The sequence below is a fragment of the Falco peregrinus genome, chromosome Z, assembly GCF_023634155.1.
Source record: "Falco peregrinus isolate bFalPer1 chromosome Z, bFalPer1.pri, whole genome shotgun sequence".
NCBI lineage: Eukaryota > Metazoa > Chordata > Aves > Falconiformes > Falconidae > Falco > Falco peregrinus.
Genome location: NC_073739.1, coordinates 39,954,115 through 39,970,328, shown reverse-complemented (window position 1 = coordinate 39,970,328; position 16,214 = coordinate 39,954,115). Strand labels below are relative to the sequence as shown.

The window sequence follows — 16,214 nt, the reverse complement described above, 5'->3', positions numbered from 1 at the left end:
AATCCTCTCTGACTAGCACTTAGAAATTACTTGTATCTTGAAAATACATAGTAAAGTATGCCACGAAAGGAGTCCCCCATGTCTGTATTTCAACATTCACATGCTCAGTGCTCACTTAGGTACAGCAATATCTCAGGCAGTAGAGGCAGACACCACCACCAAAAACTGTACCTTTGCTAAATGCACATTTCAATAGAACAGCAGCCTGATGTGAATGGTTTGGTTCAACATTTACAGGTCAGGTGCAATCAGTGGGACGTACAGTAACTCTTGAGCAAGTCGGACACCTACTTCCTTACTCTCTCAGCAGAAGTAAGGCATTAAACTTGCTTCTTTAATTTGTAATAGTCACATCTTGCAGGCACAGCAGCTGTAGTACTAGCTGGGAAGTGCGCATTACCTGCTTAGGAACTTCTGTACCTCCCAGCATTTGCCAAAGCATCTCCTGAAAACAAGGCAAAGGATAAAATTTAAGAGTAATGCTGTGCATTTTAAAGAAGTGACTAAACTGGCCCACAAAGGGAAATATGTGTGGAGAAGCAAGTGCACTGATACCCCAACTTGACACAAAATACACTATAGGGAAGACTGCTTCACAGAAAGGCAGTCCTGGGAAAGTGTTTAGGCCAACACTTTGGGGGTGGATGGGGCCCCAGCTTACCACAAATTCCCTGCATCTGCCCCCACCATTGTGTTGCTCTCTGTGCTGTGTCAAGGTGGATTTGTGTGAATAAGAAACTGTAAAGAGTATCCTAGCACAGCAGAAATAGAAAAAGAAAAAAAAAAAGAAAAGAAAAGAAAAGCTGCTTTGCTGGTTTACCTTCCTCTGCCCTTAGAATCAGAGCTAAAATGGGGGGGGGGGGGGGGGGAGACATGACTGAGGGCAAAGGAGGAAGCTGAAAGAAGGACTGAGAGGACAGGGTATCTTGGGATTATGTTTAAACTGGCATTTTACACTGGCATTGCTAGATTAAACATGCCACACTACAACCTCAAGCTATAATTTCACACCACTTTTGAACTGATTTAATGGCTAGCTGCCTCCAGGTTCCTTACAAGAAAAAGTTATCTTCTGAGTTAGCTCACTAAACCAGCCCACTGGGGGTTAACAGGAGGAATACACAGCCAGAATTTTTCATCTGTCCTTTAGATCCAGTCTGATTATTGACTTAGACTGAGCTCTCCCTTGTACACAAACAACATCCACATCTAAGTCTGGGCAGAAGTCGACTGTCTTAGCAGTCGAGCTGACATGCTACCTCCTTGCACGCCAGATTCTTCCCGTAACTTTCAATCATTTTTGAAAATACACAAGCACTACACAAAGAGTAATCTAAAATCCTCGAATACAAAAGGGGATAAAAATGAGAATAAATACGTTTGCACAGGTCAAAGGCCTAAAATAATATAGCATTTTGCTCCTAAACAGGATTTGGAGTAACAGAACCACTCACTTCCTCAGTGCTCCTACTTCTACTAAAAACCTTCTGCAGCTTTTGCAAAAATGTCCAACAAAAATCAGAATTGCTATTTTGAGTGAACAGTGTGTATGTGGCCTTTTTAATTGCTGTTGGCATTCAATTCTGCACTGGTATTCCAGATCACGTTAATTTTTGCTATTCTTAACACACCTGAAAGAAACTCGAGTTCAATGAACTTACAGAACTACCTCACAATAAGAGCAGTGTGTGTCAAATGCCTGTCTCCTCAGAAGCTGTCCATTCCTGTGCACCACTAACAATTGCTTCCTATTATGTAAACAGTGGGCTCCACCTTTGTAACGTTTCCTATAGGGAGATTTTAGAAAAGAGCTACACAGAGGAGTCCTTTCCGACAAGTGTATTTACCTTTTAACTGGCCTACCGGTCCAGTATCAGATAAATGCTGTGTTACTCACCATGTCTGTTTTTACCTGACTTTTTTGCAAACACATTCCCAGTTCTGTTTAGCCAAGGATTAGTGTTGATTTTTAACAGTAGTAACAGATGCTGAGAAAGGAGAAATCCTTCATTAAGGATCTGATTGCAGGATGAGGGCTTACACATAAAATATACCAGAGTACTGATGGGTTGATTTCACTAGGACTCTACAAAGGTTTGGACTGCTAGGAGCAAGGCTTCTGTTTTGTTATTTTTATGCTTCCTTTGCTAGTTTTAGCTTTTTAGTATTTCATTTACATATAGTGTGCTTGAGCTGTTCCAGATTCCTGCAAATTTCTGATGAACGGTCATCCTAAAAGTATCAGAACAGAGCAGACGTTTCTAATCATCTCTCAGAAGAAGGAGACAGTATGGCTCACTGCCTTAAAGGCTGCATCTGCACTGCACTTAGGAGATATGATTGCAGTATGTCAGATATACTTGAATTACACTTAATTTTGTTAGCCTCACATAACAAAACAGTTAAAATACAGAAATATGGATGTCAATGCACGCAATTCATTTGAGTAAGCATCCCATGTACAGCAAAATGAGCCTGCATACCCCTAACAGAAGACTATGTTACCACAGCTTTGCTACCACTGGTACATGAACTAGTGAGATTAAAGCTAGCAACAAGCATGTCTACACAAGCTGTAATAATCATGCATCTGATTGCAGTGTGCATATAGAAGGAAAAGCATTTTGCTTGTTCTTCAGATTTACAGTGTTCTATGGAAATAGTCATATAGAAAACTGAGAGCCACCACTTCAAAATCATGTTAATGTGAACACAGAGATAACAAATTAATCTTCCCTTTACTGCTGCACAGGCCTTGGAAAAAGAAATTTCAGTAATTCAAGAGACAAGTAAATACCAAACAGGCACTTTCTGCATGACAAGTCTGCATATGATCAGAAAAGGCTATTTCATAAAAAAAGACATTTGACAGTTCTTTTGTTAAACAAATGCCTTAGATGAGAAATTCAGAAAAGACTGACAGTACAACAAAACCCAATGTTAGTCTGTTTTGAATTACCAAGATTGTTAACTAGAGTTATTTACTATTGTAAGCGGAGTGTACTTCTAAATTCAGAGTTGGTATGTAGTATTTTCTTGTGTTTGATCTAAAAACCCCCAAAATACCAGGAAGACACATGTAAAAGCATAAAAGACAAATTCTGTTACAAGGTCAAGATGAAATACACAATGTATATTTTTTTTAGTCATACTATCCTTGAAAAGATTGATTCACTCATCACTGCTTCAAATGTAAGTGATGATAAGAGTTGGCAATTAGAACAGCCTGGCATCTGAAACAGAAAATGAAAGCATACTAAAAAGTTAAAGGAACATTTTACTTCACAAAAAACATGAAAAAACAGGGCCATATCACAACCGATCAACAACACTGGGTTACTTTACTCAAGTAAGAGTCCTTACACTTTGCTGCCCTTGTCTCATACACAAGTCTACTTTACATATATTCACGCACTTTCAGTGCTGGATTAGATATTAAAGCCTTAAATTCGTATTTAAAATCTCTGCTTTGAGAAAGACTCACAAGTAAGTGAGGTTATATTGATAAAAGAATAAATACAACTTCTGTACTGAGATAGTTGTATAACAAAAACTAATTCAAAGTGCTGGTAAGTCAAAATGTTGGAAAGCTTAATGATACTCAGTCTTTAGCATTCCAAAAATATATAGTTTTCTAAATAATATGCAAAGTTTATAATGACAAACAAGCAATAATGGAAAAACAAAAGCCAGTGCAATGGTTTAGGGAAAAAAACCAACACAAAACCAAAAAAAACCCAAAAACCAACTCACCAATTAATGAGCATCCTGAATCGAATGCTATTTCATAAAACCACCAAGTGACAGCGTAAGTAAAAAATTCTCAATAAAGGAAAAAAGACATATACAGTACAGCTTAGCTCATCCTTTAAGATGCTAGTTCCTCACTGTAAACAAACTAGATACACATGTAGCAGGAGGAGAAACAAATGTCAAGAAATGCCCCACAGTGTTACATCACTTAAATTTTAAGTCCACTATAGTACAATACAGAATTAACTACTGAAAAGCGAGACAGAAACACACACCTTCTGGCTGAGGTTTATGTAAAATAATTCCACATCTTCTTTAAAAAGTTATTTACAAAATCAGAGCAATGACAAAGAAAAGCAGCCAGGAAAAGGGAATAAACAGCTTTCAAGCACCTCAAAAAGAATTGTTACGTTTTCTGTAATCGTATAAATCACTTCTTTCAGAGATCAGAAGATAGGTGAATATGCTTCTAATAACAGAAGAAACTGCATTCAGTTCCAGCAAATCGAAGTCATACCAGCAAGCCTCACGCATTAGTTGACAATGAGAAAATGGTAAGGTTTACCATGCAGCTTAACAGACCAAAACAAACAAATTTTTACAAGAACAGCCTTCCTGAACCAGTCTTAATAGTAAACAAAAATATTTAATGATTAAAAATTATTCTGACATACGGCTAATGCATACAATCCATTAGGAAATAAAGAAATGCATAATTACCCTAAGTATTTTGAGCATAAAAACCATGCAAATAATGGATTAGAAATTCTGCTGTTTATGAAAGTAACATCATGCCAGAAAAGATCCATAAATCTTCACAGCTATTCGGGTTTGTTTTCTCCCTCTGTCTTTTAGCAAAGATGAAAATGAAGGTAGCCTGTTCTTAATGAGTTTGGCACTGTTTCTGTAAGCAGATAAGCTAATGCAGATGTCTCAGCCTTTACAGAGACTAAAACATGTATGTCCATTTGCAAGAATAAGGCCCTAGGCTTTAATTCATCTCCAGTCCAGAACTATAAATTCATTTCTCAGAACTTTAAGAAGGCAGAACTGACAGTTCAAAACTTGAAATAACTTTTAAAACAGCTGAAGAAAAAGATAAGCATCTGAGCTCATTCTTTTAAGGTTTCTGTTTTCAAAATTATGTATGACATACCTGTGTAACAAAAATTTGACTATAACTGTTCTGTTATTAGAAGTCTGTACACAGTGGTCACTGTGCACATTAAAAAGATCAAGAAAAAAGAAATATTAACAATAATAATTACTGCATTTTAATCAAGTTTGTTATACTGTGTACTGCTGCACATGGTGAAATGCCACTGAAAAAACACAAGTCAAAGCCTAGGTGCTCTACGATATTACTTAAAGGGGGTGAACATTTCTTTGGAGGAGAAGATGCAGTAATTTAAGGGCCCTGTTGATGTCAGATGTGCATTATCAGATCCAAGCAACTGCTATGTGAGAACAGTTAGATGGACCAGTTTGCTGGAGACCTGAGCTGGACAGGTCAGCTCTAGGTAGTGCAATTATTTTGATATCAAAAAGTTATCACCTGCCAAATGAGGGGTTTCTACATCTAACCGTAAAACAGTACCATCATCACTTCCTATATAAATGGCTGCAGTTATAGAAAAATACACATAAGGAGTTACTGTTGCATTAGAATTCTGCATGTAAGTACACTATTATGTTTCTCTGTGTAGATTAGGCCTAAAATACTGTATTTTAGGCTGCGGTATTTAGGATTTTATTCCCTGACAGTATTAGAGCTTTTTAAAAAAGAGGAATCTGGTATGCTTTGGGAATTTACATTCTTCCGACATCTGTATACCAGATTTCCGAAACAAAATCTTACAGTTTCCTAAACATAACATCATGTAGGAGACACACCAGATAATTTAAGGAACCCTGTTTCTTGGCACAGGTAAGACTGGTGCCTTTTGTCCACATCTGCCCTTTGCATTTTTGCTTGCTCCATCTATGGACTATTTCCCACATCCTCCACAGAGAATTAGTTAAGTGAGGTTTATTTCTTGTTTTTAGGAGATGTTGTAAATAATAGCACTCTCAAACTCTAATACAGGACATTTTTTTTTTCTTTTAGGCAAACTAAACTCAAGCCTGTCTTTTAGCTGGGGAACTCAAACCTAAATCCAGAATTATTCTGGCCGTGATCCAATCTGCTTCTCCACCAAGGCCAAAACAAAGCACAGCCCCAAGCCTGGGCCATGGGAAGGACGGGGGACACGGAGCAAACCAGCCTGCAGAAGCCCTGGGCACTCGAGTGTCAAGAGGAGGTGCAAAGCTTGTCCGCTATTTTACCCGTCAGTCAGCAAGCACAACGTTCGGAGAAATGTTATATTCGGACCCAATACCGAGATAAATACGCTACTCCACCTCCCCCCCCGCCCATGTTCTACTGGTTCAAATGTGTTTTCCCTTTACTCTTTTACAAGCTGAAAGAGACAGCACAAGGCAACTGCTCGGCACAGCCAGGGTTAATAAAAACCCACGGTATTTATTCTTCTGGAAGCACGGCCGGACTCGAGATGCATTTTTCAAGCACACTTCGCTGCGCGGAACGCCGGAGAGACGCAAGAACCGACCCACTGCCCAGATGGCAGCGGCGGCCGCCGCCGCCCAAGCGCCGCGGGTCCCGGCGGGGCTGCGGCGCCCCGGCGCTGAGGGAAAGTTTCCCTCCCCGCGGCCGCACCTCCCGCGCGGGGGCCGGCGCGAGGGCGGGACGGGGACGGGGACGGAACGCGACGCCAAGGGACGGGACGGGACGGGACACCCCGCGCGCCAGCGGCCCCCACCACGTCCCCCCGGCAACCCCCCCGCCCGCCCCCCACCCCCCCGGCACGCCCCCCTCACCGGCGATCCTCAGGCAGGTCTCCGACCCAGCGGGGGGCGGCTGCCGCCGCTCCGCCTCGCCCCCCGCCGTCCGCGACGCCGCGCCCCGAGTTCTCTTCAGAGCCGGCGGCGCCGGGGCAGCGGCGCGGCGCCGGGCCTCGGCCCAGCTCTTCCGCTTCATGGCGGAGGCGGCCGCGCCGCTACGGTGGGTGCGAAGCAGACCGCCTCATCCCCGCCGCGCCGCTCCCCGCGGGGCCCGGGCCGCCGGAGGGGAGGGAGCCCGCGACGGCGGCGGCGGCGGCTGACGCGTCTCCCCGGACACCGCCCCCTCCCACCGCCCCATGCACCTACGGTCCCCCACGCCCCGCGCCGGCGGCGGCTCCGGCACCCCCCGCCCCCCCGCGCCGCCTCCGATTGGGTCAGCGCCGTGTGGCGTCACCACACGGCGGAGCGGTGGGGACGGTGATGTCATAGTGGCCGCTGTAACAGGTGGACGGGGGCCGCGCGGGGCCCGCGGCACCTGGCCCTTGCCCGCCGCCGGGGGCTGCCGGGGGGGCGCCGGGCCCCAGGCGGGGGGGGCGGCGCCGGCACGCGGCGTCTAGGGGGGCGGCGCCCCGGCGGCCGGGCGCGCCGGCAGCGTTGCCGGGAAGCCGCAGCCTTCGGACATGAGCGGTTTCGGTTACTGAGTGTCTTGAGGCGTCGCAGTCTTCCAGGTGCCTCTCGCGACACGTACCGGAAGAGGGTCCCACGGGGAGGTGGCACTGCGCGAGGCCAGCTGGAACGTGTCCAGCGCGCTGAGCCGCCCTTGCTCGGAACTTAACATGGATTCGTCTGGAAAGTTACGATCACTGGGCGTGAGCCTGCCACTCGGACTCGGTGATACTGCAAAACACACCGTTATTATAAGCAGACACTGAAAAAAACAAGCTAGTAATTAACTTCCCGAAACCCCTCATCTCTTAACTGGCTGTGACAAAAGCTCTCTCGTAAGTGTTCACCCGTCTGCTCACATGAGGTCACTGCTTATCTCCCACTGGTTTCTGTCTTCCACTGTGTAACTTTTTTAAAAACAGTTTTTCTAAATAACACCAGAGACCTAACTGCTGACTCTTGGGAAACGGTTTCTGCCATGGATGAGTGTGGCCATCATTCCAATCCATGACGCACGTGGGAATGGTGGTGTGCTCGCAGGGCACCAGAGGGCTCGGTGGGGCTGTGGCTGGGTGCGGAACGCAGGGCTGGTGCCCTGTTCGGATTGCTGCTCCACCGCACTCTCCTCTGTCGTCTTCCCTCATTTTGTTTGCCCTCACTTGGAGAATCTTTCTGAACATGGGGTTTTGCTGGGAATAACACAGAGGCCGTGCTGTGGCTCCTGTCAGTATTGAAATGGTAGAGAGTAGATGACTTCGACCTACAGAGCCATCAAACTACAACTTAATTAGTTCCAATCCCCGTTAAGAGTTTGCAGTTCTTCTAGCTATAGTTAGTTTCATGTAATGTAGAACTGGCAATAGAACTATTCCCATTGTATATTATTTGAATTCTTCTGAAAGCCACACATGCAGAAAAACAGCTAGCCAAACAATTCCTTTAAACTCAAAAGAACCAAGAACACGAAAATGAAATGATTGCAAAATAGATGAGGAACTAGAGTGGGTGTCTGTGGCAGTAACGATCAGATGAATGAAGCTGAGTGGAAGCACTGCTAATAAACATTTATCATTCTTTCTCTTTGAAATTAAGTTTTCTGCTTTTCTTGTCTTTGTTTTACAAACATAAGACCAGTTTTCTACCTTGCTTTCTGCTGTGGGGGCAGCTGCGTTCCAGAGTTTCCAGCATACTCAGAAATCATCGGTGAGCTGGGGAGCCCTGGAGGGAGGGGGACAGCTCCTTCTTTATGAATGTAGGGGTAGGGGTTAATGGGAAAGGGACTTTACCCCGCTGTAACCCTCAGCTGCCATTGCCAGTCCCTTATGCCAAGTTCTGAGGAAGCCTTTGGCCAGCCCTGAAATTACACGGGTTCAGAGTCTGCACGTGACTACCTTTAGTCCTGTGCCGAGTGCTGTGGAGTCAAAGCAGGGAACTGAACAGTGGTTTTACGTTAATAATATCCTTCTTCTAAATACACTGTTATCAAAATGGGTATGTAATTAATAAGGTGCTAAGGCATAGTACCTCTAATGGAATTACACTGCTTAGTATCATTATGTTTCTTAAGCAACCCTTTTATTTTTCGTTATGGAACACTGCATTTAATTTCACATGCTCTAAATAGTGTAGAGCTCTCTGCAGCTTGCTCTGGGCCTGCCTGGTGACCTCAATGGATGCAGGGACAAAAGTCTTCACAGAATACTGTTTTACAATTGCATTAGTGTTAAAGCTTAGAAGGGGAGAGAATTTGCAGGTGACATCTGTATTAACTGTAGCATTTTACAGTGAAGGCCAAAGATCAGATACTGCAGAGAAGGATATGCTCCTCTGCAGGTCTCAGACAATCTTATTTTAAAATTGCTTAAAAGTAGTAACTCATGGATGAAGGAGGGCACATCTACTTTAATGAAAGCAATAGATTCTGAACATAAACATTTCTAGAAAAATGGGTAATATATCTAACAGAACTGCAAACCAAACTGTTGTCTTTAGCTCAGTTGTCTCAGACAGAAATAACCAAGGACATTTTTTCAGAGACCTCTTGCTCTGAGAGAAAGTACATACATACAAGGGAGAATATTCTGCTGCAAGTCTTCGTAGGAAAACAAGTAATTGACTACAGTCTACTCCAAAACTGACAGTCTGATCAGAAATATGTTTAGACATCTCTCCCTCATCTTACAGACCCACCTTTTTGTATGACACAGAAAAACTGCAGACAATGGATGATGTATTTAAAGTATTTATTTAAAACTATAAAATGCATTTCATAATGTCTGCGACAGATACAAAAGTAGGCAGAAGCTGAAGTCCCAGTATTCAAAACTGATTTTTCAAGGTTTATTTTAATACAAGACCACACAGTGCTAGAAGTTTTGAAACATTGCTGGCAAGTATTGGATTGAAAGCCTGTGTGATCCGCTGAAAGCAAGAATCCCAAGTTCTTCCTGAGCAAAACCAGATTTTTTAGTTTGGTGCATCTTGAACAAAGATTTTTAAAATACATTAGCAAAATTGTTTGATGAGGAAATAATAAGATACAGGATTTTTTGCAATAAGCCTCAGCTGTGTTTTAGTTTTTGTTATCCTATACGCAACAGAAATACCACTTTGTGTCCATCTTCACTGCCAGCTAATTTGTTCTGTGCTCTCATTTTTTAGACAAAGGTTTCAGATGTCATGTAAAGACACAATGGTACCAACGCTTGTGGGAATTGTTCTTGAGGAGCACAAATTAAAAAATTTGTATCTTGTGTCAGTGTCATATGTCAATAATCTGGGGCTTGTTTGTGAAATTTACTGGTTTAACGCCTGCCAGCTGCAAAACTGTATTAATGGGAACATGATCCAGCCTGTTTTTATCAAGATGAAAAAAATGAACTTCATTGCCTGGAATGGAATGAGAATAAGATTATGTGAATAGTGGAATAAAATATTTATTTATTCAAAGACATAACTGAATCAAAGAAGCATTCTGATTTCCTACTAGTTGTTATACAAACGTGAACTTGCACAATATACTGTATTTTAAACAACAACAACAATTTTTGTTTTAATTGTTACAGAAGCAAGGAACATTGAAGCATCTAACTGAACTAAATCTGCTGTAGTATGATGCTTCCTAATGATTTGATGACTTTGTCATGTTGCAGCCCCATTTTCATGCATTATTCCTCTACTGAAATTACATTAAATACCTCAAATCAAATGTGAAAGCAGAACGTAGGTAAACACCACAATGTCAAAAACCCCCTCCATGCTCTGAAGCAGCTGTTGCATCAGCACTCCTATGAGCTCGCAGGACTGTGATCAGCTTTGTGCCACCTCTGTGGGAGGTGGGACTGCACTATGACACTTTAACTGGTTCCTTCAGCCAGCAAAATCACACAGTTCAACACAATACAATACTGTCTCCTTGGGGTCCACAGGGACAGCAGCCAAGACAGTAGCGCTAAAGCGAACAGCTGAAGAAGAAGACTGTTAATGTTCATGCAAAACAAAGAAGCTCACCTGGGCCTAAAATCAAAGCTCCTCCCTGCTGAGCAGGGTCTCCTTGAAAATCAAAAGCTGGGCCAGTCATTGCCCTCCACACACTCCTAATGCTTCCCAGGAGTGTGTTTGATTTTACGTGAGGGCTCCGCACTAAACGAAACAGCAAAACTCTTGTTATCTAGAAATACAGACGTATATAAGGAGAACAACAAAACTGAACAACTGCTCATGAATAGTTCAGAGTTTCCTGATTACCACTGTTTTGACAAAATACAGCCCACAACAGACCGTCTGGTGGGCAAGTCCCTTGGTATTTCATTGTGATTATACTATTTTATCAGAGCATTGTTGGTTTTCAATGTATAAGTCCAAACAAGGTGAGAAAACTGTTCTTACCTGATATGTTACTACCTTCACCTCTTTTCATGCCAAGTGTTTTATAAATTTCCCTTTGTGGATCTACATACATTTCATGTGTATACCCAGTTAAACTGCAAAAGGGCTGCAAAATATATGCATACAAAAAAGTAGTATTTTTAAGGTTAAGACAGTAATTAGTCATTAATGTACTGACAGTGGAAAACCAGTGACACATACCCCCTCCCCAATTTGGAAACCTGTGGATCTGTCATGTAAGTAAACTAAAGGCCAAAAATGTTTAGCCACAAAGCTTTTAGCTACCAGTGAAATCAAGAAAAGATGATTCCTTAGTAAGCCCCAGTGGTTTTTAAACTGAAAGTTTATTTGCTTTATTCATGTACTACTATTAGAATTGCTTCAGGAAAAAGAATTCTGTCCTCTTTCTCTGTGGTTGCAAATGACCGTCTTTTCACCCAGCTCTAAATCCCTCAGTGCAGACCATTAAGACACAATAAAGCATACAATATATTTAATGCCTACTTTATTTACCTTGATGTGATGGTAAGATGACTGTCCAATAACTATAAGCCTCACATTTGCTTCCTAGAACAGAACACGGTATTGAAACTGTAAGGAGGAACTCTGTGTTTCTGCATGGCTGCAAAGAATTGCAGACTGGTATCCTGAGTTAATGATCACAGTGCACTCAGTTAAACTTATTTGAAATCAACATCATTTACACATTTGGAGCCTGCAGCTTTGTCTACCAATGACAGTTAGCTGCTACATTAATTTATTAAATGAAAAATTATTTTTAAAGACAACTTTTAAATAACAGATGTGTAAACTTCAAGTTTTCTGTAGCATTAGTAGCCATCTTTTCAATTGATTGCAACCTGCTATTATTTTGGAAATTCAAGATTTCCACTCAGTTGCACCTGCATCTAAAGCAGCAGCATGCAACACATACATCTGTGATTTACATATAGATGCTCATTAATAAATGTAACTTGAATCTACCTGTACTGCTTACTTGCAGGTGCAACATTAGGCCTGAGTCTAAAACAGAGGCCAACACTTAAGTTGATTTAGATGCCAGCAGAACAGTTAATAAAATGCAAAGTTGTTTTAATATTAGGGTGTAACACCTGCCTTTCCCATATAGAATCATTTTACTTGATATTGAAGCCCTCCTAAACATGGAATTCTCACACCAAGAAAAGCATGACAGTTTTGATTCCCTGTATACATTTGAACAGCCAAATTAAGAAATGTCATTCTGAGTAATGCTGATAGAGAAGTTTTGAAAAATCTGTCCTGAGAAGGGGAGCTGCCAAAGAAATTCCCCCTTTTCATCCCCAAGTCCCTAAGTAGTTCCATCTAAGGCTTGCTGTCAGCAAGGAGCTGTGTCTGTCATCAGCTGTGCTGCTGTTGGGAATAAAGTATGACAGAATTTCAATCAGCAGCCTAGAAGGGCCAGATTGACCTTCCACATTTAGCAGGGGATCACTGTCTTTCTCTGGTATCTCCTAACACCCAACACCCATCCATAGCAACCCCTGCCCACTACATTTCTCCTTTCTGTCACTATGCCACTCCTGTTTGTGCAGCTGCCTAGAGAACAGGTCACACAACTGATGCAGCTGACAAATAACCATAGAAAAAGAGACTATTTAATCGAGATCAATTTTCTGATCTTGTTCCATGCACAACCATCTGTCAGTGGTACCAGCACAACGGAAAGGGCAGTAGTTAGTGGTCAGGAAAAGACAGCTGCCCAGGGCACTACTAATACCAAAAGAACTGCCTGTCAGATGTTGTCCATTCAGAACACAGCAGAAAAACCTGCATCAAACTAACAGGGCAGGGAGAAATAAGGCTGCTGCAATGGAGCATGTAACGCAATAAATCCTCTCCTGTGTCTCCAGGCAGATGCATTATGGCTATTGTAGCAAACAATGCAAACTTTCTTCTGAGCCTTTTTTAATTCCTAGAAGGTTCAAGCCTCATGCAAGCCTGTGGCAGGACATAAGAAACCTGCTCAACTACATCAAGCCTATGTACGTATTAAAGGCAGAGTACTTACTTGTAAAAACGCCTTGGGGACCTTTGCCAGGTCTTCTACATACTCCTTACAGGTGTAACATAAAAAATTCTGCAACATAACCAGTTGTATGTGTCAGAAACAGACAACATCGCATAGCAATAGAAGGATCAGATTCTGACTTTGGGCACAAACCATGTCAGAGTTGATCAGGAACGGGACACAGGAAAGATTTAAGTTCTTTGCTGTCACCAAAGTCGGATTAGGATCCTGGTTTAATCCCAGCCTGAACAAGGCCACTGGCCTAGGGGCCTTGCCAGTATTTCTATAACTGGGTGTTTTAGAAATGCGAGAGCTGGCTCACTGCCCGGGATATCAAGGGACACAGTACTTTTTTCACTAAACACATGGCTGAAGACTTATTTCCTTTCAGGTGAATACTGTATCGTTTTACCTGCCAAAGAAAGGGGCGGCGGGGTGGCGGTGGTGTTTTACAACTAATGTGCTTCGTATTTTCCTCCTGCCGCAGCGCAGCCTGTGCCAGCTCCCCGCTGCCCGCCGCTTGCGCAGCCGCGCTGGGCCCCGCAGGGCTCCCCCCGCGGCCCGCAGGCCGGCGAGACAACCCTCCCGGGCAGCCGCCCCTCCTCACCCGCACGAACACCACGATCGCTTTTTGCTCCCCGTACAGGGCCTTGAAGGGGACGCTCCTCCCGTCCGCGTCCACCACCAGGCAGCGGGCGGCCTCCCGCAGCTCCACCGCCTCCTGCCGCTGCCCGCGGCCCCATGCGCGGCCCACCTGCTGCGTGACCGGCGGCGCCGCCGGCCCGGCCATGGCGCGCCGCGGCCCGCCGCTCCGGCAGGCCTGCCCCCGCGCAGGAGGAGGGGAGTAAGGCGGGGCCGCAGCGGAGAGCGCGGCGGCTATGAGGGTGACGGGCGCGCCCCGGCGGGCTGGGAGGGCCCGGCCCGGGAGGGCAGCCAGGCTCGGCGGCGCCTGCGGCCCGGCCGGCGGGGGGTTGGTGCGTCTCGGGCCTGGGGTAAGAAGAGCGAGAAAGCTGCTGCCAAAGCCGCTGGGCGGCGGCGGTCGGAAGGCGGTTTTGTGCCTGGAAGACATAACAAAATCGAACCGGGCTTCCCGGCAGCGGTGTGCGAGCAGCAGCGGCGACTGGTCACGCAGCCTCCCGGTCAGGGGTGGCCTGGCGGGGTGCCGTGGCCTTTCAGAGGTCTGTGAGCGAGCCACGGAGCTCTGTTGTGGAGGAGTTGTCACACTGCTGCATCAGAAGAAACCAGGCCCCGTTCCCATGCAGCGGTAAAAGCAGAAGGTTACGGACCTGGGCGGGTGAAGGCGCAGGGTGCTGAGCAGCGCCCGTGCCAGAACCGAGCGCACAGAGGAGCGTGAAACGAAGGTGGCTGGGCAGCTGAAGAGTACCGTGGTCTCCGGGACTGTTGTGTTAGCTGACAGCTTTGAAGGAGGAGAGCACTTCCCTTAGCTAAGTGGGCAGAGAAGAATTGTTGGCAGGAGTAGGACTGGAGGATCTTCAGGAATTACTGGCCTTCGTGAAGCTCTCCGGTGTTAGTTCCAGAGTGCCTCCAGGCAAACTGTCCCAGTGTCTATAGTGTTGATGTTATTCAAACTTGTATCCACTGTACTTTGTGTGAAGCCCATTGCTTTTATATGACTAGGAAACCTGTTACATGATAGAACAGGTTAATTCCGTTACTGCAGTGACTTTTCAGCCGTACACAGACAATTGCTAAATTGCCCTCAATCTGCTGTTTCCTAGACTAAATAATTTAAAAAAATTATTTCTTCTCATCAGTCATGTTTTCTACAGTTTCTGGAATACAGATTTTGTAGTTTCCTCTGGAATTTCTAGATGGTTTCTGTCATTCCTCAGGTTCAGTGCCTAGAACTAGACACAGTATTTTAGCTAAGTTAAATTTTCTTCATGTCTTGGGTCTGTACATCCCCTTAGACGTGCTGGTATTGTGGCTGTGTTTTTTGCAATGGCACATTTTTATTGAATCCTGTTCAGCCTGAGAGCCACTATCACTTCCAGCTGTTCTGTGCCAGACCTTCCGTAGAAGGGAGTGCATTACCAGCATTTCTCTTGCATTAGTCAGTGAAAGAAATTCTCTCTAGTGTCACAACGTCAGAAAAGTCAAATGAGCTCCGTATAAGACATCTACACAGGATGATAAAGCATAGTGGGACCTCCAGCTGGGATACCTCCCAACTCTGTTTTGTAACTCTTGCCAAAGAGAGCTTCAGGGCATGTAAGGTGATTTGTGCCATGTTAACAGAAATGACGGGTCAGCTCTGCATTATTAGTGACAACCTAAGGGAAAGTAATCCCTGACTGATAGCTTTTTACAAGTTTCCAGCACATACACACACAGGTGAAACTATCCAGTATCCACCCACTAGTATAGTCCTGTTTCAGAAATGAAAGTTTATTTCACCATGTGGATCCGGCTTGTGGCCTTGCCAGGTTAACTGTGAGCATAATAATACTACTACTTTGCTGAGCTAGCAAATCAGTGTTTGAACATCAGCAAAGCATTTCTTGTGTATTTGCCTATGTCTGTGTACTTCAAGGGCTAATCTTTCAGTCAAGTATGTCCTCACAATGACTTTGATTTAAAAGGCAATGAGCTCAAAGTAGTAAAGAATTTCTGAAAATTGTGAAACTTACATTCTGCTAGGTGCGGTTGGACTTGCTGATCTTAAAGGTCTTTTCCGACAGAAGTGATTTTATGATTCTGTAAGAATTTGGGCAGTATTTACTCCCCATTGTTACTGTCATCAGCCTTTTTTGTTCACTTAACATTTACCTATATATTATGCTGTCAGATTGCTTTAACTAGCAGTGGATGAACCAAACATGGGCTGTGCAGCACTGCTCTGTGGCCCCACAGCAGCACTGATGGGAATCATAGAATCATACCCTTGACTACTGCAGAATGTAGCAAAGCAGGGACAACTGACCACATCCGATATGCCTTGCTTTTTGTCAAAAGGCTGAAGTGGGCAGGCTGAGCGTGTAATTTTGCTATGTTG

The 16,214-nt window shown here is 44.2% G+C and overlaps 2 protein-coding genes across 9 annotated transcripts in view; both read right to left on the bottom strand.

The window, feature by feature from the left end:
• Positions 1-6,963, bottom strand: part of CDC14B (cell division cycle 14B) — a 46,068-nt gene extending 39,105 nt beyond the window's left edge. For 2 of the 7 annotated variants that reach the window (XM_055790528.1, XM_055790531.1), the window contains exon 1: positions 6,631-6,962. In XM_055790528.1, the coding sequence (XP_055646503.1) occupies positions 6,631-6,790 (160 nt within the window). In that variant the 5' untranslated portion in view covers positions 6,791-6,962. Of the gene's footprint in view, positions 1-400; positions 726-6,630 lie in introns of those variants that run through there. The other 5 variants (XM_055790533.1, XM_055790529.1, XM_055790530.1 and 2 more) reach the window with 4 other exon arrangements.
• Positions 6,964-9,489: 2,526 nt separating this feature from the next.
• Positions 9,490-14,459, bottom strand: PRXL2C (peroxiredoxin like 2C). 2 transcript variants are annotated; one of them, XM_055791481.1, is made up of 6 exons: positions 13,806-14,456; positions 13,199-13,267; positions 11,662-11,715; positions 11,149-11,254; positions 10,771-10,902; positions 9,490-10,149 (listed from the first exon to the last, which is right to left on the bottom strand). In XM_055791481.1, the coding sequence occupies exons 1-6, from the start codon at positions 14,265-14,267 to the stop codon at positions 10,022-10,024; spliced, it is 951 nt and encodes a 316-aa protein (XP_055647456.1). In that variant the 5' UTR covers positions 14,268-14,456; the 3' UTR covers positions 9,490-10,021. The 2 variants fall into 2 exon arrangements, with proteins under 2 accessions (XP_055647456.1, XP_055647457.1); XM_055791482.1 differs by lacking the exon at positions 11,662-11,715 and having other exon boundaries at positions 13,806-14,459.
• Positions 14,460-16,214: the final 1,755 nt, after the last annotated feature.

Coding starts and splice junctions, on each gene's coding strand:
- PRXL2C (XM_055791481.1), bottom strand. CDS start 14,267: ATGTCTTCCAGGCACAAAACCGCCTTCCGACCGCCGCCGCCCAGCGGC. Junction 11,716..13,198: donor TCCCCAAGGCGTTTTTACAA/GTAAGTACTCTG, acceptor GTTCTGTTCTAG/GAAGCAAATGTGAGGCTTAT. Junction 11,255..11,661: donor CATCTTACCATCACATCAAG/GTAAATAAAGTA, acceptor TATATTTTGCAG/CCCTTTTGCAGTTTAACTGG.